Raw genomic sequence first — 27,356 nt, forward strand, 5'->3', positions numbered from 1 at the left:
CTGTGTTACCATTTAATAAAAATAATTATTAAAATGTAATACGAGCTACGTTGAAAAATGTTCACTAAGCATGCCAAATTGTCGACTGTACCAATAATATCCCTATTTTTAAACTCTCAACTATTAATGTTGCTTTGTCTGCAGGGAATCCCTCTCTAGCAAGTGCCATTGCTGCTGGTCCTGTAGCACTACAGCGTTACATTGATTCAGGAGAACTAGAAGAGTTGGCCGATGTAATTCCACACGTTGATGATAATGATGATTTCGATGAATATGACGAATATGATGATAACATGGATTTAGAGACAATGTCAGATATTGAGCTTCCTGCACCTCTTCCTTCGTCAGTATTTGCACGCAAAAATGCAGCTTCTCAGCAACAGCAGCAAAAGCAGCAGCAGCCACCACAGCAACAACAACAGCAGCAGCAGCAGCAGCATCACCCTCCTCACCAGAGGAAGTCACGATTTAGTGATCGTGACGATATAAAAACTGATTCTGAAACTCATGCTTCCAATAATGATAGAGATGGCCCTAATATGAGGTATGTTGATGTTACTCAAAGAAGTAAATAATAGATAGTTTTGAGCTGGGACAGTGTAATGTTTTGAAAGAAATACAGTAAAACCACTTTTAACAAATATCTGGGGGACTTTTTTTTTTCTTAAATGTGGGTTTTCCTTAAAGGATGTTTTCACTTACTATGATATCAACTGTGGTTATCTAGCGTCTGAATGATATGAAGGTGATAATCCCGGTGAAATGAGTCCAGGATCCAGCACCAAAAGTTACCCAGCATTAGCTCTTAATGGCTTGAGGGAAAACCCCGAAAAACCTCAACCAGGTATTTTGTCCCAACCAGGATTTGAACTCAGGCCCACTTGTATGACTTGAGGCTTTCCCGGTGTTTGATGTAGAATAACTCTTCTCGGATTCTCAGTCAGGTGTGTTGGAGATTTGCTTCCAAGCTTTCGACGGCTAGCTCTGCCATCTTCTTCAGGGAATAAAGTGATGTGGGACCATGTCTAGCCGATATATATGCAATAGTAGGGCTTGCCGCTGCGGGCCAATCAGGAGCTAGTTCCTAGTCCCAACCGCCAGGCCCATTCTAGTTGGTGGAAGCGGTAGCCAATCAGGAGCTACTTGCTGGTCCCGACCGGCTAGACATGGTCCCACATCACTTCATTCCCTGAAGAAGATGGCAGAGCTAGCCGTCGAAAGATTGGAAGCAAATCTCCAACTCACCTGGCTGAGAACCCGAGAAGAGTTCTACTCAGGCCCGCTTGTTTCACGATCAGGCATGCTAATCGTTAGTCCACAGTGTTGGACTATGTTTTATTGATTTATTGGTTCTTTCACATGTATCAAGTTGATATCTTGTTGTTGTTTTCTAATGCCAGGCGTTTGACAATAAAGTCATTTGACCTCTTGCACTCCAGTATTTGAAACTGGCAAGTTGTAACCGATTTAAGTGAACACCATATTTTAACGTTTTGGTGGCTACTTCATTCACACACAACCCCCAGAATGTCTGGAGGACCACACCTGCTGTTGGTCGACGGGTCCATTGGACCTAGCTGGGAGATCTTGTTGATCACCAGCTTTCCCTCCTTAAGCCTCTGGAGGACGATTTTAGTGCCATAGCAGGTCAGCACTAGGAACAGAAAAGTAGAAAGAGGAGGAAGGAAAGGGAAATGAACCCCTAGGCCTCGAATGCTCTAATGCCGTCGGGGTCAAAGAAAGTAAGAGTTCAGTCAGAGGACTGGATAGAAAAGGGTAAAGAGGGAATTAGGTATTGGTTAGAGGAAAATTATACCAAATTCAGTCATTAACTCATCAAGCTGACCAGTGCTAATTGATGAGTAGCCCCTCCCTTTAGTTCAGCTTGTAAAGTTATGCTTACTAACAGCTGCACCACGGGAAGGTAGGGATGGGACATTGGGTATTTGTCCAGGTTGGTTCCTTAAGGCCTTCAATAGGAAGGATTAATGATTAATGGCTCTCCCCCCTGTATCCGACAGATACCCTTTTGCAGCCTGTATCAAGTTGATATGTGTCCAGCAATATGTACACACCAACAGTATTCGACTTGGATACAAAGGCTAAAGAGTAGCGTCACCAATTAGATACAAATGCAGCAGACACATGCAGTACTTTGTACAGATCCACAGTAGTCAGTTGCTCAGGTTCAAAGGCAATTTGGTGACACTGAGTGTGAAAGGCTACATGTTGTCTTGTCTTCATGGACTAACTGAGTTTTACCGTGAGGATATTCGATTCTGCCTTACAAAAATTCATTATAACAAATACTTTTTCCTTCATTGGGATCATTTTTACATTCGCTAAACTGGTAAATTCTTTAAACTGGCGTTTGTTATAGAAATGTTTTTTATACTAAAAGTATAGGGAAATCTCGGGGATCAATATAAAAATTCACGAAACTGAAAAATGAATTATTCTGGCATTTGTTATAAAGATATTTTACTGTATGTAATTAATTATAACATGAAATATACATTTAAACATTACGTTTGTACGATGAAAGAGTAATGGAACGGAGAAAAATTCTCTCCGGCGCCGGGATTCGAACCCGGGTTTTCAGCTCTATGTGCTGATGCTTTATCCACTAAGCCACACCGGATACCCACCCCAGCGTCGGACAGAATCATCTCAGTTTAAGTTCCAACTCTTGGGTTCCCTCTAGTGGCCGCCCTCTGCACTACGTCATAGATGTCTATGAACGTAGGACTGAAGTCTACACATGTGCTGAGGTGCACTCGTTGTGAGTGACTAGTTGGCCGGGATCCGACGGAATAAGCGCCGTCTTAAATCACGAAGTAATTTACGCATATCATATATATATATATCACTTCGTGATTTAAGACTGCGCTTATTCCGTCGGATCCTGGCCAACTAGTCACTCATAACGAGTGCACCTCAGCACATGTGTGGACTTCAGTCCTACGTTCATAGACATCTATGGTGTAGTGCAGAGGGCGGCCACTAGAGGGAACCCAAGAGTTGGAGCTTAATCTGAGACGATTCTGTCCGACGTCGGGGTGGTATCCGGTATGGCTTAGTGGATAAAGCATCAGCACGTAGAGCTGAAAACCCGGGTTCAAATCCCGGCGCCGGAGAGAATTTTTCTCTGTTCCATTACTCTTTCATCGTATGATGACGCAGAATATCTGCATGGAAATATCATATGTACTTCGGTACATTAAATAATATATATTACATTTGTGTTTAGGAATGCAATGTTGGGCTGTGGAATGGAAGACAAAGACATGCGCAGTTTACCACTTCAGCCACAGCCAATGAATTTCCCAGGTATTCGCCCTGGCTCTGGATCACAGCATGCGCCTGATCAAGACATGAGGTTTACTGGTGAGTATTTTACCATATATTTTACAAATGTTTGTTTATAATTTAATTTGTTATAGTAAACAATAAAACATGTATTGTGGGTCCCTACCATCACAGCATGTTGCGTCCTCAGGTTCCGGATAGAAGACGTGGCCTCCAGATATGAAGGGTAACTGCAAATACATTGCATAATAAGTCGGGGACAGTCGATAAGGAGTGATCCTCCAGCTTGGGGGTTGGGCGAAGGGCTAACAACCCATCACTGTAAAAAAAGAGCATGTTGCAAAACCCCAACATAAGCCTCAGAATGGGACTGATTCTTTTGTGCGACCACAGCAAAGGAATAAGGTTATGAAATTTGGTACTTGAAATGTCACGAGTCTTTATAGAACAGAAGGGGTAACAGTCGCAAAAGAACTAGCTAGATATAGAATAGATTTTGTGGAAGTACAGTAAGTTCGTTATTTGCTATGTTATGTGGAAAATATCTCAAGTTCTAAAAATGTAAATGAATATTATTAATAATATTGCTGTATTTTATATAAAAATGTAAATAATAATAATAATAAATGTTTATAAAGACTACACACAGCTTATATTTAGAAAAGGACCTATAACATGCAATACTTTTATACATTATTCTCTAAATATATAACATTGGATTAAAATTTTAGCATTTCTGTTATATTACGTAAAAAACACAATACTACTTATCCAGCAGTTTCATACTCATTGGTTAGTGCATTTAGTGCACTGCTTTAAAAATTTCAACTCTATATATCTCAGAACAGCATTTTAGAGTATGAGCCCTTATTGCAGCTACGTCCTCTTTCTTTACTTATAAATTAAATAATTAAAAAAAAAAGTCATCAGCTGCTCACAGATGCAAGGCATTTAATTTTGATGTGTAATTAAGGAAAACTATTTTCATTTTCAAGTGATTTTTTGAACATATATGTGAACTGTGGTTTCAGGTCCTTCAGCAGGAGATTTGGATCTGAGACAGACTCCTGGTGGAGCCTTAGCTGCAGCTGCAGAACCTCTTGGTGCAGGTGGTGATCAAGATTTCAGAAGACTTCAGATGGACAGTGACCTGAGACGTATAAATAGTCCACTTCTGCAAAGACCTCCATTGGATAAAGACATGAGAAGTCAAGGGTAAGACATTTATGTCCTAAAAATAGCTCACTTTTCATTATTATTATTTATTTATTCATTTATTTACATATTTAACTGTTTATTTGTTTATTTAATAGTAATTTATTTATTTATCCAATGACAGACTCCCCATTTTTCTTTATGAAGCTATATATTTTTGGTTTAAGCGTCATTTCATCTGGTGCAGCATGTTGTGTGCATGACCATTCTTCTCATGTCATGTAACAAAGTAGAATTCATAGGATTCACGGGAGATGGCAATTCAACTACCCTTTCTAAGCATATTTCAAAAGTAGAAAGGATATTTTGTGATTTTTGCAAGTATCACCATAGATTAGGTCAGTGATTGATTTCCAAGCAGGAAGCAGTCTTTTATATTCCTAGCATTGAAGCACTAAGCCTTATTGTATTATGCAATGAAATGATGAAATGAAATGATTAGCCTAAAAATGTCCCGTTAAGGGCAAAGGCCTCCTCTATAGAGGGAGAGCTCTATTTGTCTCACGCGGTGAGCTACTCCGCGTAAGAGTGGAATTGTTCACTTGGTTCACATTCTGCACAGTTTGGTATTGTTCGCTTGTTTCTGTCGCACTGGTTTTAGTCGCTGTTCACTTGTCTTCTTAGGTTTTTCCAGTCTTCCCTATGTCTTGCTCTGCTAGATCAATGGCTTCCTACTCGTTCACTGAAGAGGTCGGCCCATCTTTGTCTTGGTCTTCCAGGTGATCTCTTGCCAATGCGGGGATCCCATAGTGTTACTATCTGCGTCCATCTTCCGTCTCTAGTCGTGCAACATGGCCTCCCCACTTCAATTTGGTGTTGGTGGCTTGCAGTGCTGGATCTTTAATTGCTACATCTTTTGTAGCACTTCGTTTGGAACTCTATCCCTCAGTGATAAGCCTAGTATCCTTCTCAGCATCTTTCTTTGGCATATTTGGAGACTGTTATGAAGTTTGGCAGTGAGAGACCATGTCTGACATCCATATAACAGTACAGGAGTTACGCAGGTCTCCAATATTTCTATTCTGAGTTTCTTGCTGAGTGTTCCCTCCAGTACGATGAACTTGAGAGTCCAGAATGCCTTCCACGCGAGAGAAATCCTTCGTTTTATTTCCTCCTCTGTCTTCTGGTGGAAGGAGACTAGCTGTCCTAGGTATACGTATTCAGATACGTATTGTAGTTCTGCACCATCAATTATTATGGGTGACTCCAGCCCGTTTGACATTACGTGTGTCTTGGTCATATTCATCAGGAGGCCTGCTGATCTGCTGGCGTCGCATAATTCTTGGAGCATTGACTGCAGTTCTCTGGGTGATTTGGCGAACAATACGACGTCATCAGCAAACCTTAGATTATTTAATCTGCTGCCGTTGATGTTTACTCCACAATTTCTGTTCCAGTTCAGTTTGCGAAAAATGTTTTCCAATACACTTGTGAATAATTTTGGGGAAATTGGGTCTCCTTGTCGCACTCCTCTTTTGAGCTTGAATGGTCGTCCTTCGATCTCGGTTTTCACTTTGGCACAGCTTTGATTATACAGTTTATTTAGTATCGTGATGTATTTCTTGTCGACTCCCTGCGTATGTAGTGCTTGCATTACACTCGAGTGTTCAACCGAGTCGAAAGCTTTGCTATAGTCCACAAAGGCCAGGTATACTGTTAAATGAAATTCTTCAGCCTTTTCCATGATCTGGCTTACGGTTTGAAGATGGTCTGCCGTGCTGTACCCTGAGCGGAACCCCGCTTGTTCGATAGGTTGATTTTCATCCAAGGTTTTCGTTAACCTTCTAGTAATTATTTTCGAAAACAGCTTAATAGAAGTAGTAATTGAAGCTGACAAGCCACTATATAAATGAAATAACCAGAAAGTTTATGATGTTTACTCTTCAAATTTTTCGAAGAAGACAACAGTCTGCATCAAGAATATATCAGCTCTTTCTCTGAAGCAGAAAGGGTGGAATTAGATTACTTATTTCAGATCACAGTGAACTATCTCACAAGGATAAAGGTGTAATTCAAAATGTAGCTGAAGTGCGAGTTGTGCTGAGGAGAAGTCAAGATGGCAGCTATTGTTGGTTTCATGACAGCTAGTTTGAAACACTTTCTCATGCCAGGCGTCTATCAGCATGGTCATCACATCACTCGACACATGCTGGCTGACTCTCTCCAGAAGACTGGATATGTCACTCGCAAAGAAGTTCCAGGAATTGCTACTCGGGGAGCACACCTGTATAGACGTAATTGCATTTAAGCCTGGCTCAAAGACTGGTTGCAAATTGGATCCAACTATCCATTTAAAGCCAGTCCAGTCCAACCTACAGAGATTAACAATTAAAAGAGCATTATTTACTAGCTAACAGTATTGTTTTATAAAGAGAAATATGACCTCGACAACATTGAGGTAATTGGACTTTTGACTGGTGCCCATGGAACCATTCCTTCGTGTTTCGTGAAAATGTGTCACAAGTTGGACATCTCCTACGAGACCATTAAGCAGACTGGCTTATCAGGACTGAAGGTATCGATAGCCATTTTGATGTATCATCTATATAGTATTTAAATACTCGTATTTATGTTATTTTCAGGTTGTTATTAGATATACTTTGTTCATGTATAGGCCTATCTTTGTGTTTTATACTAAGGCTGCTTTCCAATTTCTTTTATTGTTGGCGATAATTGTAATTTTGTCGTTTCTGATTTGAAATTGATATTTCTGTAAGCTTTGTCATTTTGGCAGCCTTGTAATCAAGGAAATATTTGAACTAAAATAAAATAGGTTTTTTCTCTGAATTAATTCTGCAACTTCTGTACAAGATGTCAATATAATAATAATAAATTTAGCTTCCCTTATGACAAAGTGTATTACATATAATTTGGAAACACACCTAAAAGGTAAAATTATATACATTTTAAACGGTTAGGGAATCGAATACCGGTATACAAAATATCAGAAAAATTTACACCTAAGTAGTGTTTGTGCTCATTTACAGTTAAGAAAGGGGGGAAAAAATATATATATATCATCAGATAGGTTAGATGACCGCGAGAAAAATAATAGTACGGATTTATTGGCATTGATATCTAAACCAATCAACAGCCATCGGTTAAGATAACTTGAAATTTCCATTATTACTTCAACACACACACATCCAAATGGTTTTAAATTATAATGATCATATATACAACAGATATTAAATTTAACATATAATAAATTTAAAATTCAATTCATTCTATTCAGTTATAATAGTAAATAAATGACAAATAAAACTATAATAAAACATGTATTATAATAATTAAAATAATAAGTTAAAACTCAGTTGAAATTATTGCAAATTACGTTCTCAATTGATATGAAAGCATATTTTTAATCAAATACTGTAACAAAATATGCAATAGGCTATAAAACACAATTATTATATATCCTAATGTTTTTACATAACACAAATTATAACTAAAATTACTAAGCTCACTACATACACATTGATGAGACAATGTATTCGGTCATACTATGTTTACATTATGTACAATTGCAAATTACATTATAAATATTTTATAATTTTAACTTATAACTTACTATGAATTCTACGTGTATTAATATTCAAGTGTATTATAACAACCGATGTAACTATTGTTTTAGTATGTTTTTATCTTATTGTCAAACACTCGCATATATTTTAATGTTAATCATTATTTTAACCAAACATGTAACATGTAAAAACATTTAGATATTGTAATTTACAGCCTGATGATGCCAATAGGCAAAAACAGCATAAGATATTGGATAAAAGCAAATTATTATAGGTTATAATATTTGTTTTTGTAATATTTAGATACGTCATTAGACTGAAATACTTGTTTAATTAATTAAAGATCTCAATAGTTTGGTCTAATTCCAATTAAATTTGGTCATCAATCTGTTCGTAGAGCATCTATTTTTGGTAGTCATGTTGTATCCATTTAAGCAAATAGAATACAAATTGTGACTTCTACTTACTAAAGTCATGTGTGATACAATGTTATATATGATATTCACTTGCAGATTTGATCGAGATATGAGGATTGGTCGTGGGGACATGGACCTGCGCAATAACCCTGGAATGTTACCACAAGTTGCACCTTCTCAACTCATGGGCGGACAGTTTGACTCTGACTTCCGTCAACAAAATAGTGGAATTGGACCACTACTTCCTCGACCCAATCAGGGGTCCCCTCACCATGGCGGAATGAGAGGAGACAGTATGCATGAGAGTTTACGTGAGCCATATGACGAAGAGAAAGACATGCGCATTGGTGACCCTGGTTCAGGAGTGAATGAAGGAAGGTACCTGATGGGAGGACCACAGTACACTGGCCACCCGCCACGAGGCTTGTTGGAGCAGGAAGGCTGGGGATCAGGGCCTAGGAAAAGACGTTGGGGTGATCCTCTGCTGGATGAAGAAGACAGCAGTCATGGCGATCACTTTGGAAACAGGGAATCGGGACTGGGTGGGAACTATAGACAAGGCGGTAACTATCCTGGAGGAGAGAGTTACGGAAGTGGCTATCCAAGGAGTCCAGGAGAAGAAGGAAACAGCCCAAGTAATGGACGGAGTTTCGGCAACGACCGAGAGGATAGCCCGAGTAGGAACTATGGTAGAGAAAGAAATAGCAGGGGAGCTCCTGGATCCTGGGGCGGAGGATCTTATCCTTCGTCTGGGCAAGGCAGTCCTTACCATCACCAAATGGAAGGCGGTTTTCGAAGTCGTGGTGGTAGGGGAGGGTATTCAGGAAGGGGAAGAGGAGGTGGACCATCAAGAGGTGGCTCAAGAGGAAGATTCGGTGGTCCGAGGGGAATGCGCAGTGGACGTGGTCCCAAGCGTGGGCAGTTTTGAATTTATTTGTAACAAACACTACGGAGTGAACTACTGTTATATGAAAGAAAAGAACTTTTTGATGATGAAAGTGAAAATGTGTGGTGGATGTTTATAATTCCCAATAAATTCTTGCTCTGATAGATTAATGGCGACATGATGTGTTTCCACAGTACTATGCATGAACGTGTCAGACTTCTTCCTTCTTTCCCTATTTCTATTTTATGTAATTAACTTACCCTCTTCAATTTAAAAATCAAAGTGAAATTTCGTCCTTAAGTGGAGGGGTGAAATATCACTGAGAGTTGTTTATATTATTTTAAACGAATGTTGTTTAAATGATAATTTGCCACTGCTGTGAAGTCTTCACTTTAAGGAATAACCATAAATGAATTTGAAATCTTGAATGATATATAGGAGTGATGTTTTTTTTAATTCTTGTCAGTTGATGAAAGATTGAGGGATGTCTGGATATAAAAAAATTACTTTTTTCTTGTCAAATGTTTTTTTTTTTTATATCTGTGAAAAATGCATAAGATTTAAATTTTGAAAGTCCATTTATTCATGTTGAATAAGAGCATGTTTACTTGGAGTTTCTTTGAATAGTGTATAATTGACACTGAAATTCGTTCAGGATTTGAATTGTGTAGTTAAATGCTATATTTCACGACATTCGAAATGGTTTGTATTTTCAAGTTGATCTCAGAAAATGAAAGGACGAAGAAACAACTGAATGAATAAATTAATAAATGAACAAATGGATAATTGTGACAGTGAGAGAAAATGCTGACATGCGTCATCTAACTTTACCTAATCCAAAATGTCTTTTTTTTTTTTTTAATGATACCAGTTTCTATACAGAAGCTGTTACAAGAAATTGATTTCATAATTCACATTTTCAGAATCTCTGATATTATTGAAAGAATGGTTTTTGGCATATCATTTTTCTCTGTGTATGGCCTTTCCATCCACACTATTGGAGAAATTTTTGTTCCTGTTGGATATTTATGAGTTATTTTATCAATGTAGAGTGGACTTGAAAAGTCAAGCTTATCTGAAATTTCAAGTCTAAATGCAAAAATAATATGAAAGACCAGTTTTATTGAAATTGACTCGAGATATTGTCCATTTTATTTGCTATTTTCTAGCAATAGGAGATATACTGAGCATTACAGAATAAATAAGCCTTACTTTTATACCAAAAAATTACTACTCAGAAACGAAGAGACATTATGCTGTAAGACATGTCCTATTGCACTTGACAACTGATTACCGTGTTTATCCAGTCACTTTCCAGGTGGACCATAACTTAATAAAATTTAAATTATCCAGCTGAAAGAAGAACAAAGATGAGTTGAAAAAAAAGAAAGTACAAAAACTATAAAAAAGAAGTCGTAAAAAAGAAAAAGAAAATGTAAAGCCAGTATGGTTCGGATTATATGCTCGAAACTCTAGTGTGTAGGTCTACAAATTTACAATATCTGTCAGTTCATTTACCACTTAAATATCTATCAATAAAATACTTGTCAAGTAGATACAACATTCACTTAAATTATTTATGTAAGGCCAAAAGTTGTTACATGGCACATAGATTTATACGAAATTAAAAATAATAATGTAAATTTTAAATTAAACGTACTTTTGACCATGTGTTGTGCTGAGAAACTATGATCTGCATAATTCTTTTTTACGAAAACTTGTATGAAAAGGGTATATAGTAGGCACTTCATCTGGTAAGCTATCTTCAGAATAAAGTGTCTCTGCTAGTCGGTGATGTTTTTGAAGTCATTTCAAGACATGTACTTTTGTCACTTCGTGATGTAACTTGTGATTGATTTTACATTAATTTATTCCAAATAAATTGCGTCACTTTACTCTCCTCCCCACATTTATCTGTTGGGAAGGTGTAATGAGGTAAGTCATTGACTTTGAATGATATTATTTCTAGGAAAGTTAATTCTCATTATAGAATGAATGATCTATGAAAGATGTGAAAGGTGAGTACATATTATATAATATTAATGAATGAATGCTACAATTTAATTTGTGTATCAGATAATGTATAGTAAAGTTTCGGAGGTTCGGTTTTACCTGTGCTCTAATTTTGAATGAGTGAGTATGAGACTTGAAGGGAGAAATTGAGAGGATAAGGAGTGTCTTCAAATTCTGGGATGCCAACGAAGTGGCACACAGTTTCTAAAAATAGTAACTAAAATAATAATAAAATTCCTGTGCAAATAGTCTGTATTTAGGTGTTCATACATTTTTTCACAGCAGCAAGGAGAAATATTAAAATTTATTTCCTTGCCTCTTCTTGAGCAAGATAGTCCTCCTCAAGTATCCCTACATTTCGAAATTAAAATAGATGAATGACATGTCATACTCATACTTATGATCACTGTTTAGAATAGTTGAAACTTGAATTTAATAATAGTAATACTTACTTATGGCTTTTAGAGAACCCAGAGGTTCATTGCCACCCTCACATAAGTCCGCCATTGGTCACTATCCTGGGCAAGATTAATCCACTCTCTATCATCATATCCCACCTTCCTCAAATTCATTTTAATATTATCCTTCCATCTACGTCTCGGTCTCCCCAAAGGTCTTTTTCCCTCTGACCTCCCAACTTGCACTCTATATACATTTCTGGATTCGTCCATACATGCTACATGCCCTGCCCATCTCAAATGTCTGAATTTAATGTTCCTAATTATGTTAGATGAAGAATACAATGTGTGCAGTTCTGCGTTGTGTAACTTTCTCCATTCTCCTGTAATTTCATTCCTCTTAGCCCCAAATATTTTCTTAAGCACCTTATTCTAAAATACTCTTAACCTCTGTTCCTCTCTCAAAGTGAGAGTCCAAGTTTCACAACCATACAGAACAACTGGTAATATACCGGTAATTGTTTTATAAATTCTAACTTTCAGGTTTTTTGAGAGCAGACTGGATGACAAAAGCTTCAAAACCGAATAATAACACGTATTTTCCATATTTATTCTGTGTTTAATTTCCTCCTGAGTGTAATTTATATTTGTTACAATTACTCCAAGATATTTGAATTTTTCCACCTCTTCAAAGGATAAATTTCCAGTTATATTTCCATTTCGTACTATGTTCTGGTCACAAGACATCATCATATACTTTGTCTTTTCGGGATTTACTTCCAAACTTATCTCTTTACTTGCTTCAAGTAAAATTCCCGTGTTTTCCCTAATAGTTCGTGGATTTTCTCCTAATATATTCATGTCGTCCACATAGACAAGCAGCTGATGTAACCCATTCAATTCCAAACCCTCTCTGTTATCCTGAACTTTCCTAAGGGCATATTCTAGAGCAAAGTTAAAAGTAAAGGGGAATTTAATAATAATAATAATAATAATAATAATAATAATAATAATAACAACAATAACAATAATATCAATGGTGTAGCGTCAGGGGAGACAGTAGGCATTGTCTACTTAAAATTCACGAAATATTTCGCAGTATTTGTTATAATTTTCTTTAATGAAATTTATAAACAGATTTTTTAAATTCTAATAAAGTTAATAAGGTTATGCATAATCTATTTTTAGGTGCCAGTCTGCAGCATGTGAGGATAGACACAATATAGTCTGTCTCTTCTATTTCCTCCACTGTCTCCTAGCTGTACTTTAAAAATGTGCGCAAACATGACTTCCTTCTAACCTCTCACACGGATCACAATGCATCCAACTTGGTGAGGTTAGACATGTCTATACAGTCCAGTGATACAATAGTGTTTCCTTCCTGTGAGCATTGTTTCTTGCTGCAAATTTCAATAATTGCAATTAAGCATAGAAAGAGTTCAGTGATGGTCGACATGAGCAATGTGATTTTTGATTCTGTTAGTTTTCTTAAAAGCAGTTCTTTGTCATCTTTAACAGTTGAGCAGAACTATATGATGATATTATTAATTTTTGATCCTACAGAATTTTCTGTTATGGCTGTTGTTTGTTAATAACGGAGAAAAATTCGCTCCAAGACTGGAAATCGAACCCAGGACCATCAGTTCTACATATTAAGCATTGTACCATTGAGCTATGCCTGGACTCCATCCATAACACCGAACCGAACTCCTCTCCTTTTGGTTTTTCCCATTTTGTCCTAATCCATGTTTTAACATTGTTTTGTCATCATTTGAAACACACTTATATGAATGAGTTGGATGGCCAGAAACCAACAATTATGTACTGTTAGACAATTAGATCTATATGATTATATTAATTTTTGATCCTACAGAATTCTCTGTTATGGTTGTTATTTATTAATAATGGAGAAAAATTCGCTCTGACACTGAGGATCGAACCCAGGACTCTCAGTTCTACATACTGAGTGCTCTACCACTGAGCTCTGCCAGGGATCCATCCACAGCAATGTTATGTCATCATATAGGAGCGCACTCATATGATTGACATTGGCAGCTGGGAACCAACAGTTATATTATATTGTTAGAAAATTAGATCTGTATGATGATATTAATATTTGATCCTACAGAATTCTCTATTGTGATTATTATTTATTTTATTAATATAATGTCAAAACATTAAGTAGGCCAGAACTTGATTCCACAACTGATCTGGATTTTGAGGTAGATGGTCTCGATATTTGTCGATTCTTCTCGTTTTCAACTCAGCCCAAACGTGTTCGATAACATTCAAGTCAGGTGTCTTGGGAGGCCGAGGTATGACTTCGATCTCAGACCTTCCCACGAACCATCTTTGAATGTTTATGGTGGTGTGTGTGGGATGGTTATCCTGCTGGAAAATTAAATTTCCTTCTGGTTAACTAACTCGGACTGAAGGAAGAAGCATGTTTTCTAAAATATGCAGATAAATCTGTGCCCCAAATCAGCCATCGATGCGCTCTAGCAAACCAGCGCCATCTCGGGACATACAGCCCCAGCATGACACGTTAAATCTTCCTGATCTCTGCCATTGTTGGATATAACGTCGATCATATCTGGTGTCAGGCTCACGATAAACGGCGTGTGATTCACAATCAGATGGGATCGTTTCGTCGGAGAAAATTACTCTTCCACAATTGATAGTTGAAACCCAGCCAACTTGGTTGCAAAAGCTAGGTGGTCAACAGCATGTTCCTCTGTCAAAGCCCCTTTTTTTCCGCAGCGCTTCGCGAACGAATTTTTACCTCTCTCAAACTGTTAATAACCGTTCGAGAAGAGTCAGGAAAGTTGGCAGCAGCCCTTAACTAATTCATAGAGTGGAACGGGTTCTCCTCATGAGTTCTGCGAAGGGTCTCGTCATCTTCCCCTGTTGAAAAACTCGGATGCCCTGTAGAATGGCGCCTTCCAAATGCCCCATAATTTAAATATCTATGTGCCCACCTATGTGCTGTCCTCATGTGGACCTCGCACAATCGACTCGCCTCAAACACAGAATAGCCATTTACCACCAGCGCAATAACTTGCTATCTCCTGTCGGCCATGTTCCTAGAGATTAGCCTGGTGTAGCCTACATCCTTAGTCAACAGTGTGACTATTAAACATAATAAAATATTAATAAAGATTTACGTTACATATTATAGCTAAGGAATAACGATTTTCACACATCATTACTTTATTTATAAACTAGCTGTACCCGTGTGCTCCGCTGCACTTGTTAGAAATAAATATAAAGTAATTATATGGGCCTAATTAAAATAGGACATCTGCTCCAGGGAACATTCGTGTTTGATAGAAGGATAAATCGTTTAATATGTCACTTAATTTAAATTGTATTTAAATAATTAAAATGCGATAATTTTGGTCCAGAGACCATGTTATTACATGCAAATAATTAAAATATGATCATTTGGTTCAGACAACATCCGTTTTTGGTGCAATTTGGTCTCATCAAAATTTTGCTTGGAATGAAACATATCAGAAATGATTTTTAAAGAAACTTTTGTTATGCAACATTTTTCACAAAAATTAATAATAAGGGAGATATTTCAATTTATTTAATTCAAGCCCCCTTCTAAACTCCCTTTTAAATAAAGTATCTTGAATGCCATATAGCCTAAAATCTAAGTTACAACGAACTTAATTTATATTTTAATTTTCATATAAATTGGTTCAGCCATTATCACGTGAAAAGGTAACAAACATCCAGACAGACATACATACAAACAAAAATTTCAAAAAAGCGATTTTCGGTTTCAGGATGGTTAATTATACATGTTAACACCAATTATTTTTGGAGAATCGAAAATTACCAGAAAAATTTTGGCTACAGATTTATTATTAGTATAGATATTATATTATATTATATTATATTATATTATATTATATAAAAAGTGTGTTGATAACGGATGTACTTCGATAAGCAAGTTTTTAATTTGTTATGGGGGGCTCTTGAATTAGCTTTCGATATTATTTCATAAACAAACACAGAAACATTCTCTGTAGGCTATGTTTAATAGCTTTCGATTGTTGTTGTGCAAGACCCCTTATAGATGAAGTCATTTGTTTCCATTTCATTACAGCCCAATAGGTGGCATCGTTATTTTAACTTTAAAACTCATTTATCTCATTAAATATCATTCTTATCAAAATTTTGCTCAGAATAAAACTTATCGGAAATCATTTTTAAAGAAACTTTTGTTATGTAACATGTTTCACGAAAATAAATAATAAGGGAGATATTTCGATTTATTTAATTTGAGCCCCCTTATAACCCCCCTTTTAAATAAAGTATTTTGAATGTCATATAGCCTATAATCTAAGTTACAACGAACTTAATTTATATTCCAATTTTCATATAAATCGGTTCACCCATTATCGCGTGAAAAGGTAACAAACATCCAGACAGACAGACAGATATACAAACAAAAATTTCAAAAAAGCTATTTTCGGTTTCAGGATGGTTAATTATACATGTTTGGACCAATTATTTTTGGAAAATTGAAAATTACCAGAAAAATTTCGGCTACAGATTTATTATTAGTATAGATTACGGACATAACATGATAGTTTATTTCCATAACTAATGCGAACTATGCCTAATTAATTTGAAATAAATCAAATTAATGTCCAGTTTCGTGATATAGTTATATCCTGGAGTATTGGATTGGTTCACACAACGTTTCTGTCACGAATGACTGTAGTCTAGTGGAGAGAGTGAGAGAGCACTCGTTTCCTATTCAATTGGTCATGTATTCGAACCCGCTGTCTTCATTCCTTTTTTTTTTCTATATTTATTAAATTAATTTACTTCTTTATTTATTAACAGACTTTACCGCACTACTTATTTACGCTGAATTATTTTCCTTAGCACTTGTTCTAACTACTAAGGAACGACATACAACGAAACAAAACTAATTTTATTACCTTAACTAGTTGTTCTCTTGTGAACCAGAACCCTCTGATCATACGCACTACCTCCTTTCTGGGACTGTGCGACAAAACTTTTTTCTAAGATTGTACAGTGAAGGACATAATTGTTGAATGGGCGAAAATGTTTCATGATCTGTAGTGTGATTCGTAAGAGACTACAATTTTAATTCCTTCTCAGCATAGACTGTAATACAGTATTTCAACAGAAAAGCGAAGCAAATATCTCGTCATCATATGAACCAAAACTTTCGGCTCGGAGCATGCATAATGTGCCATTCTTTGAATTAGAAAATACTCTTAGAATTATTATATTTATTATTCAGAATTATTAAAAGGTAGATTTGAAATGAAAACTATTTCTTATATGTAAGTTTTTGCGTAATAGAATATTCTTGAGATTTGTAAGTAGGACATTTGAGATAGTAACATGTTATATTTCTACCATCCTACATACATTTTAATATTCAATTGTACTGTACTGCAACACCACAATAATCATTGCGTTTAAATTTCGCTCGTTGTTTATAAATCGATATATATCGGAATATCGCATATGAATTTGTGTCTTGCTTCGCTCTGTCGCTGGCAGAGGACGTCATTGCTGATCTCCTAGATCTAGGCTGATCTCTGTGTGTGATCAGTGGCATGGACATTGCTTCACACTTACGATCCATGCAGTCGGCTGAATAGTTTATAAGGAACATAGGGGTAGAGGGAGAGGGAGTGTACGTAGTGTGTTTAGACTGGGAATAGTGGATGTTTATGTTATGTTTGGACGATGGTGTAAAGTAGCCGTAATAAGTGTCTAATTATGATTTTTTTTTCCTCCGGAGTTACCATAAAAGGAGAAAGGAATTGTATTAACGTCTGAGTGTTTATGTGCTTTACTCATATCGATATACGGAATGAAACTTAATTTGTAGTAACTTCATGACATTGTTTATCCTACTTCAAGCGACGAAACCGAAGAATATGTGCTTTCCACCTTGACATAATAAATGTGGGAGTAAAGCGTTTATAAGAGGTCGATTACCTCTGTGGTGTGAAAGTAAAATACAGTGTAAGTTAAATTACAATAGGCTATTATAATCTTGAAAGTCTATCAGGAACTTCAAAGTTTTGCTGTTGTAATTACCAGTGCAATATTAATAATCGCTAATTGCTTAGGTGTTTCATGTTTACTTTGACGTTTCGAAACCAGACATACCGCAGAAATTACACAGCTCATTCACTTACTGTTACTTATATGGGTATGCTCTTACATATATTATAGAACATGAAAATAAATTATTTAATATGTGACGGAAATAAAATAATGTCCGTCAGGTCAGCCCATATCACTTGACTCACCCTAATTCTCTATATACCTTTAGGCCTGGTCCTTATTTTTACTTAATTCGCTTTGTAAGAAATAGTTATGCATCAGGGGAGCATTTAAAATTTGTTTGATAGCAACATTTTCTTAATTTTATATAGGCTTAATTGTATTGGGTTTGCCCTTGTCTTTCACTTCTGTCAAATGAGAACCGGGCTTCTTCTTTGAGGTAAGAAATAGTCCCAGATATTTCTGTCAAGACGTAAGAGAGCCTGTCTGCACTTAGTATTAATTTGTAGCTAGGCCTACTTTAGGCTTATATTATTTTCTACGGCTAAGTGTATATTATAGTAAACATTAGTACGGTATCTCACGATCTGTTCATATTATTTGTAGTTCTATAGTAGGCCTACAGTACTCTTTTTGTAGATATAGACGTCACTGAATGAAAATGTTATACTCAGGGTGCGAATTAACGGGAGGATGAGGGGATTCCCCCCCCCTTTGGAAAGTTATCCCCCCCTCTCATAATTCATATTAACATCCCTGCCAGGGATAACTTCTATCCCCCTTACAAAATATAATTGTTTTAATACGAGTATATGTACAAAGTAAGCATAGAAAATAATATTTCTGTATTATCATCACCAGGATGATGGCAACAATCAATAACTTAGGAATTACACATCTTATCTTAAGCCTGTTCAATGATATACCATTATAATTATGATCAAGATACAAGACAAGCAACTCAGTGCGACCAAGCGTTGAACCGTATCGAATGAGGATAATAATTTTATGTATGGCATTCTCTATCTAGAATTCTATCCCCCTCTCATCAGAAATCCTAATTCGCACCCTGGTTATATTATAGCTACTCAAAGGGAAAGGGGTATACCGTGAAAGGAACTGGCCATCTTACCCCATTAGTGGCTTACTTGCCTAATGAGCGATGCTTTGTTGGTATCACTTACGTGGTTCCAACTAGCCTTCGAACTGCTGACTAAATATACATACATGTTGCTTTCTTGATATCACTTGTGAGGTTCAGACCTGTCTTTGGATAGATGACTAGAAAACATACATACATTTCTATTCAAGCATATAAAATATTTATGGGGGGGGGGGTGCGTGCGCGCGCGCGCATTTCAATGCAGCTCTTGAACAACAAAATTGATCATATAAACAATCATCATACGTACATGGCAAAATCAATGATTTTTACATTATGCAAAAATAAGGGCGAAAAATACGAGAGCCAGGAGATTGTTAAAATTTGGGGCAAATATGGGAGATTACGGGAAATACAGGAGGGTTGGCAACTCTAGATGTCATAGAACATTGGTTCCCGAACGGGGAGTCGTGTAAAGAGCTGAGGGGGGTTGCGAGATGATTTACAAAATAAAATTAATAAAACGCCTTATTAACATACACTAAATCTGTGTTCAATAACATCGACAACATTTAACGTAAAATTATGAAAGAAGTTTCAGTAGTTATGTATTAAAGTAAAAATAATTTTATTAATAGGCCTACGAAAATGTGTCTGTTTTTCACAAAGTAGCTCTCAAGTCTGGACTCTATATTCGATAGACATACAGTATAGTGATATCACTTTCAGTGAGGTTTCTCATCTTTGTTTTGATGGCAATCATAGACGAGAAGCTTATTTTGCATTAATATGAGGTTGCAAATGTTATAAAAAATTTAAGAGCTTCTTTTGCAAACTCTGAGTATTCATGCATTCTTTTGATCCAAAACTGGTCTGCACTTTGCAAAAAAACCTATTTTCAACATTTGATCAGTAGGTATGTTCATATTTTAATGAAGTTTTATTTTTATTTTATTTTCAGCCATTTAAGTAACTGTCTAACAATGGATTTATTATCCATCTGTGATTGTCGTATTGTATGAATGTTTTCAGAAAATACTAAAAAAAACTGTTGTTTAGAATTAAACAAACTTATTGCCTGTTCACTAAAACAAACTCAGTACGTACCCATTTGTCATATGATATATAGCTAAATTTTCCGCGAGTTCTTCAATTCACTAGAATGCATCATATTCCTTCTTGTCGAGTAATGTCGGTCAGAATTCAAGTTTTTTTTTTGTATAAATCCTTTGATTTTATCCCTGACTGCCTTGCAAACTATTGTTCATAGTAATTAAGTGTTCGAAAATATCGGCAAAGTAGGCTACTGATGTTCATGTTATATTTCCTGTCATTTTTGCACTTCATTCTTCTGTTTTGGTCGTTCTTTGTTGATATCCACTGTTTTCGATTTTACAGGGATGTATAATTTTCGAATTGGATTAAGTAACCTAGCAGTTCGATAGTGGAGGTCGCATACAGAAGTCTCACCTAAAAGTAGGTCGCATCTTCAAAAAAACATAATAAATGCATGGCATTCCAAAAACCTTAACAAACCAAACCTAACCTAACCTAACCTGTCACTGATCCTCGATGATGTCACTAATATTATCATTGTGTAACAAATCTTGGAAAGTACACAGTTAACACACAGTCTACTATATACAGTCGCGAAGCCCAATATGTAGTAAAATGCAAACATGGGTAGTTGCCCACCACTAGGATCGCTACTATCACCTCATCACAGATCTCTCCTAGCAGACGACAAAATATGTTACACTTTCGTTGTCGTGTTCTTTTGGAAAAATTAACACCTTCCTTCCATTATTGAAATATTAAATGGATAAAGTTCATTTATTACTTTAATGAAGTATATTAAATTCCACCATAAACTCGAAGATACCTGCAAGACATAGGTTAATATTATTTTTGTTTGTGCAAAACGAACTGAAATTTACTATAATCGCTTCACTCATTTAAGATTTTTAGCGATAATGAACTATGAAACCAATAAATATTAATTTGCATTTCCCTTTACAACAATAATATAATAACAATAATAATAATAATAATAATAATAATGGAAATATGAATTAATGGGAGTAACTTACGTGTACCGGTACTTGTAGTGTAGGCTTACGTAGTTAACAAAGTGGGATGAGGTTAAGCAATAATAATCACACCAGAATGTGAAATAAAACGTGATCAATAAATTTTATTGTAACAGACTTACTTTTTCTACGTCTCTAGTAAAGTAACAAAAATAACAACAAAATTAACAGCTATAATTAAAAACATATCCTTTGAAAAAAAAAGTAGCCTAAGTTGTCTGAAAATGTACAATTATTCAAGGAATCAGCTGATACAGACGTAGAATTAGTGCAAAGCTTTTGTTTCTCAGCTGCATGTAGTAACAGAACAGGTTTATTTGAAACATCAAATAAAGTTGGAACTGCATTCCAGATTAATTTATTTTTGTTTTCATTCATAAATTGTGTATTTTCGAAATGAAGAGAGCAAAACTTTATATTATTATAAAGATATGCTTCATTCTTTGTCATTAGATCTTCCGTCCTGGTGTTTATTAACCACTTTTTGCATCTAGAAGTAAAATAAGAAATAGATGTTAGGATTTTTCTTCACAAACATCAATGCGAAATACGCAACGACCTAGCACTGGATGGAAATACGACACAGTCCACTCTAAATCCAAAGTCGACCGTGAACAGTCTATTGTTTCTAGTTGCTAACCGCTTTGAGCGCTTTATCGCGAGATTTGCAAAAAATCACCTCAAGCTTCGCGACTGTATATAGTAGACTGTGGTTAACATTGTACCCGAAACTCACAACAGGAGCCATAGCTTTTCATACTGCCTTTCTTTCGCGTTTTGAACATATTGTGTAGTCTGATACAATTTGAAATAGATACTGATCTCACATTTGTCAACAAAGTATGAATCATCTCCATTCAAAATTATTAGAAATTATTGACGCTTTTATGAAAAATTTGTAAGAATTTTATTAAAATTATATAGAGGAGCTTTCATCATATTCGTAATGGGTAGTTAAATGTAAACTAAATAAAATAAATCTTTTGGAATGGGTAGTAACCTCATATAAAGGTATATTAGATTCAAATTTTATCAGTCTTATTAACATTACAGCTTCTTTCCCAGATTTCGTTTATGTACCTAGCCCATACTGGCTCACTTTAAGCACTGACTTCTGTTACCGTAATTAGGCTACTAGTAGATAAATCCAATCTATAAATTTGGATTTTATTGTAACGCATTTATTTCTTTGATATTTATTTTGTTGTTCCTTAAGAAAAAATTCTCCATTGTTCTATATATACCTTTAACACTTATATCAGCTAATCAGTGAAAAAATTCTCCTTGTGAGTACTGCACGATATAGAGAGAGAGAGACATAATTGTTTGCATTCGTGTGCATTTATTAATTATTATTATCATCATCATCATCATCATCATCATCATCATCATCATAGGTATGGGGGGCACTGCCCCCGAAACTTGACCAAACTCTTTTTTTTTTTCTATTAACATTAGAAAATATTGAATTCAAAAGATTTTTCTTGTTTTTGTTTACAATTAAGTTTCTGTGCTTAAATTGACGAATTATTGTCTTCAGACCATGTGTCTGGACTATAATATTTATTTAAAATTTCTGAATGTATAAGAATTTCTATACCTCATCCGAGGAATGGAAGCACTATAAGGTTTTTTTGTAACAGCCTGTACTGATGTGTTAGAACTCTGCAGGTGTTTAAGCAGCCATTTGAAGAAATATGAATAACATACTGCACAACAATGCAGAAAAAAGAAAAGTGATCTCGGTTAAACTTAAAGACGAGATTAAATAAAATAATTAGAATTCAAATTTCATATGATATCTTGCTCTTTTAAATAAACAGATAAAGTAAATGTAAAATTGGTCCACCGCTGTGGAGTAATGGTTAGCACTTCTGGCCATGAAACGAGCAGTTTGGACAAGTTACTTGGTTGGGGTTTTTCAGGGGTTTTTCCTCAAACAATTGAAGCAGAATTGCGGGGTAATTTTCGATGTTGGACCTCGGACTCATTTCGCCATCATTAATTCACATATCATCATCCATACAATAGCCCGGGTTAAGTTCACTGTGTGGCGTGCTATACTTGTACAAGGGCACAGCTGTTCGGCTACCCAATCATTCACAGAATAGGAGTGGTAAGCACAATAAGCCTCAGGCTGCAGTGCAAGCCTTCGAGTCCCTCTTCCTTACAAGAGGAAAAAAAAAAAGAAGTAAAATTATCTGTATATTTTGCTACAGTTTTACTTTTTACTTTATTTTACGAAGAAGTCCACGGAACCGCTGACAATGGCAGTAACAGACAAATTGACATAATCGCCATTAGCGAATCCCTGTCTCAGGGTATGATAATCGACCCCACCATCAGGTTTGAAACGTACAAAGGACAGCCCGAAGACATACATGAGGAGAAACGAGCAATCTACGTTCCAACCATCCCGTATTATAAAGATAAATACCAACTTCACAATATCAGTGTTACGGGATTGATGTTTGGAGCAAGAGGAACGATACCCAACTTCTCTTCTCAATTCCGTAAGACCCTAGGACTGTACAAATCTTTTCTGAATGAACTGGCCCTCCTCATAATTAGAGAGTCAGTCAAACTTTTACGGAACCACGTATATGGACTCTAATTCAGTGTATGGAAAAAATTGACGCACCATTATCATTTTTCTTTTTCCTTCTTAGCTTTCATTGATTCTTTACTTGAAATTTTTTTTTCTTCTGTAAACTGCTATTGTTTGTTTGTGTATTTGTTTGCCTTTTTTCTTACTCTTTTAGCTCTTATCTTCTATTTGTTCTTGTATTGTTTTGTATGCTTTGTCTAATGGCAGCCTCTATTTGAGTAAGCTCTGATAAATAAAATAAATGATCATATTCTGATATACTGTACCAAGGTCAAGCTATAATGGGGGGAGAAGATAAATGATGTCCCCCATAATCTCGTTATATCGGGATTCTGTGGTTTTCTCTTCGCCTATGATTATGATGAAATTGTTTCATGCAACAGTTGCTGAATAGTGTCTTTGCGAAATTATATATAATAGATACAGCCTATACTGTATGCCTAGTCATTAAGAACATCTATCTGCTATCGTTGTGATGATGAAACACTATGTAGCAGTCCTTACTTATTTGTAAGATTATGTGCTCACAATAAGCAATGTGCGTAAAATTTGGCATTTGTTTCTCCTTGCTCTTGGTATTACCACACTGTTTACCATAACCTCTCTCAATTCTGTTGGCTGTTCATCAGAGAAGATCGTTTCATACAAAATTTTCCGAGGCACTTTATTGAAATTAATTTAGTTAATGAATAGAATAGTAAGTTGTTTATTCGAATACTATGTCATTATTTTTACTTATTTTTTATCATTTTGCTCTTGGTTCTAATCGCATGTTTTGTAAGATAATGTGTTCTATTGATACAATATTACTAATTACGAGTAGATAATGATTAAGATAAGTGAATTCCATCTGCAAAATATCTGTACGAATTTAATAAATAATTATATGCTTATATATTTCACTTCCGATAATTAGAAGATTGCTTCTTGAACTGTGACCAATAATAAGTTACCACTTTCTACTAAAGACTATTTTACAAGAACTGAAAATAACTTAAGAACTTATCAAAACATGTTTTAAACTCGTCCCGTTTCTCCTTGTCTTTTTATTGTGGAATACCTAAAAGCTACATTAATGTAAGAATGATAAAAAAAAAAATAATGGCATGTCATGAAGAATACCGGAATTTAAGGCTTTCTATATTTTTTGGTTGTAGCACTATAATAGTAGGAGATGAGTGATTAGAGTCTGTTCTTCCTGCCTTCTTCCTAGAGCAGCATTTCTCAAACTGTGGACTGTAAATCACTTAAGTGACTTTATTTGATGATTATATAATAATTCCATTTTCCTAATAGCAGTCACATGAGGAACGTCCTCTGAATTGATAGGCTAGAAGAATAGATACTTACTTACTTACAAATGCTTTTAAGGAACCCGAAGGTTCATTGCCGCCCTCACATAAGCCCATCAGCGGTCCCTATCCTGAGCAAGATTAATCCAGTCTCTATCATCATACCCCACCTCCCTCAAATCCATTTTAATATTATCCTCCCATCTACGTCTCGGCCTCCCTAAAGGTCTTTTTCCCTCCGGTCTCCCAACTAACACTCTATATGCATTTCTGGATTCGCCCATACGTGCTACATGCCCTGCCCATCTCAAACGTCTGGATTTAATGTTCCTAATTATGTCAGGTGAAGAATACAATGCGTGCAGTTCTGTATTGTGTAACTTTCTCCATTCTCCTGTAACTTCATCCTGCTTAGCCCCAAATATTTTCCTTAGCACCTTATTCTTAAACACCCTGAACCTATGTTCAGAAGAATAGATACAAAGATAAATTACATAGGCCTGTGTGTATGAGTTTCAATTGTATTACTGCTGTATGAATTTAAATAGGCTAGTTTTGGTATTCAAAGACAGTATTCACTGATGGTTATGATTTTAAAAAGGTGTCTGAATAATATCAGCAGGCTTGTGACTTTAAAGAACACTTTTTACAAAAAGACATACCATTTCTCGTGAATTTCTGTAGTATATTTCCTGAAGCTGAACTAACAAATTCTGTTAGGTTTTTGTTGTTCTAGTCATGAACCATGCTTGTTTAGTCAATTTGCTAATGGAAGTTCTTGTGTAATTATCCATTGCATATTTTCTGTTATTTTGTTGTTTGAAAAGTGTAACTAGATGTAGGCTACTTTCATTATATCTGTAAGTTCAATTTCCTTATTATTTTTTATTTCTTTTTACTTTGTGATTTTAAAATTTACGTTAGATATTTACTCAGAGTTCTTTTGTAGTCTGCTTTTTCCATTGTAATCACATTTCCCATTTTTTCTGTAGAGAGGTCTCTAAGTTGATGACTTCTTAGGAAGAGTGTTCGATATCCAGAGATGTACCGAGATTTTCTTATTCCATCATTTCGCCATTGTCAGTACTTAGTTCTGCAAGTCGTGTATCATCAACCATGAGATGAATAGCCTCTGTACCATTAGTTGTTAAATCAAGGACAAATACTTTATCGTAGTTCTTCTCTTTTTTTCTCTCTTTCTTCTCCCTACTCTATTTTCTCCTTTCGTTTTCTACATCATGTAATGTCATTTCTCCAGTGTTTCCTCAGCTTACTGAGATTTCATATCTCATAAAATTTGTTGGTGAATATTTATTTAAGAATCCAACTGTAATCCCTTTTATTGACAAATATGGTTTATCCATTTCTTTCTTCTTTGATTCTAGACTTTAAATTGTCATTTTTTGTTAAAACCCAATGTTTAATTTTAAGCGTATTTCTTATTATTCAATTTGTGACGCTAAGGATATCTGAAGAATTTTATTCTGACCATCTATCTGCCGATCAGAATTTCAAATCTGAAATAACTAAGTTCTGCGACCAGCCTCATGGACTAGTGGTCAGAGCTTCTGACTACAGTTCATGAGGTCCCGGGTTCGATTTCTGGTTAGAACACAGTAATTTTTCCTTAAAGGGGAATGTTTCTGTGTTCGTCCATGGTCTGGAAATTAGGTTAGGCTTAGGTTTAAGACTTCTCCTGACCCTTCATAATCATCCAATCGTAATAGCATCATCTGGGCAGCGTAACTCTGCCTTCCAGGCGCCCCAGCCTCAGAAGTGGGTTACAAATAAGCCATTGCCAGGAGAGACCAGAAATGTCATATGACAACCTGGTGACATTGTGGGGGGGGGGAACAAAGTTCTAAATCTCTGAATCAGCTCTTCTATGTACGAGGTATATTAGGAATATAGACTCAAAATTGATTGGTTAGGAATATTGCATATAAATGATGATTACTTGAGTTTAAATATAGTATTGTACTAGACATTAAATGAACAGACAGTTTACTGATCATTTATTATCATAGGCATAATCATCCAATCATAATATCATCATCTGGGCAGCGTAACTCTGCCTTCCAGGCATCCCAACCTCAGAAGTGGGTTACAAATAAGCCATTGCCAGGAGAGACCAGAAATGTCATATGACAACCTGGTGACATTGGAAAAAAAAAAAAAAAAAAAAAAAAACCTAAGTTCTGAATCTCTGAATCAGCTGTTCTATGTACGAGGTATATTAGGAATATAGACTCAAAATTTGTTGGTTACGAACATTGCATATAAATGATGATTACTTGAGTTTAAATATAGTATTGTACTATTCATTAAATGAACAGACACTTTACTGATCATTTATTATCATAGGCATTTAGTTCTTTAAAATGTTATAAAGTATTAATTTTCTAATAATGTAAGACTTGGATTTTGTAAC

The 27,356-nt window shown here is 35.6% G+C and overlaps 2 protein-coding genes and 1 non-coding gene across 5 annotated transcripts in view; 2 read left to right on the forward strand and 1 right to left on the reverse strand.

Annotated features, from left to right (window-relative positions):
- LOC138712494 (pre-mRNA 3' end processing protein WDR33-like) overlaps nucleotides 1–9,520 on the forward strand; it is a 76,021-nt gene extending 66,501 nt beyond the window's left edge. The window contains exons 11-14 of the mRNA XM_069844370.1: nucleotides 145–544; nucleotides 3,251–3,387; nucleotides 4,341–4,524; nucleotides 8,561–9,520. Of these exons, the coding sequence (XP_069700471.1) occupies nucleotides 145–544; nucleotides 3,251–3,387; nucleotides 4,341–4,524; nucleotides 8,561–9,392 (1,553 nt within the window). The 3' untranslated portion in view covers nucleotides 9,393–9,520. The remainder of the gene's footprint in view (nucleotides 1–144; nucleotides 545–3,250; nucleotides 3,388–4,340; nucleotides 4,525–8,560) is intronic.
- Nucleotides 2,570–2,641, reverse strand: TRNAY-AUA (transfer RNA tyrosine (anticodon AUA)). Its single transcript has one exon. It is a non-coding gene; the product is annotated as a tRNA-Tyr (tRNA).
- Nucleotides 9,521–17,407: 7,887 nt separating the features above from the next.
- Nucleotides 17,408–27,356, forward strand: part of Ack-like (activated Cdc42 kinase-like) — a 101,270-nt gene continuing 91,321 nt past the window's right edge. For 2 of the 3 annotated variants that reach the window (XM_069844387.1, XM_069844389.1), the window contains exon 1: nucleotides 17,408–17,788. The gene's annotated coding sequence lies outside the window, so the exon portion shown is untranslated. Of the gene's footprint in view, nucleotides 17,789–20,333; nucleotides 20,412–27,356 lie in introns of all 3 variants that reach the window. The other variant, XM_069844388.1, reaches the window with a different exon arrangement.

Source organism: Periplaneta americana, chromosome 13 (assembly GCF_040183065.1).
Source record: "Periplaneta americana isolate PAMFEO1 chromosome 13, P.americana_PAMFEO1_priV1, whole genome shotgun sequence".
Taxonomy (NCBI): Eukaryota; Metazoa; Arthropoda; class Insecta; order Blattodea; family Blattidae; genus Periplaneta; species Periplaneta americana.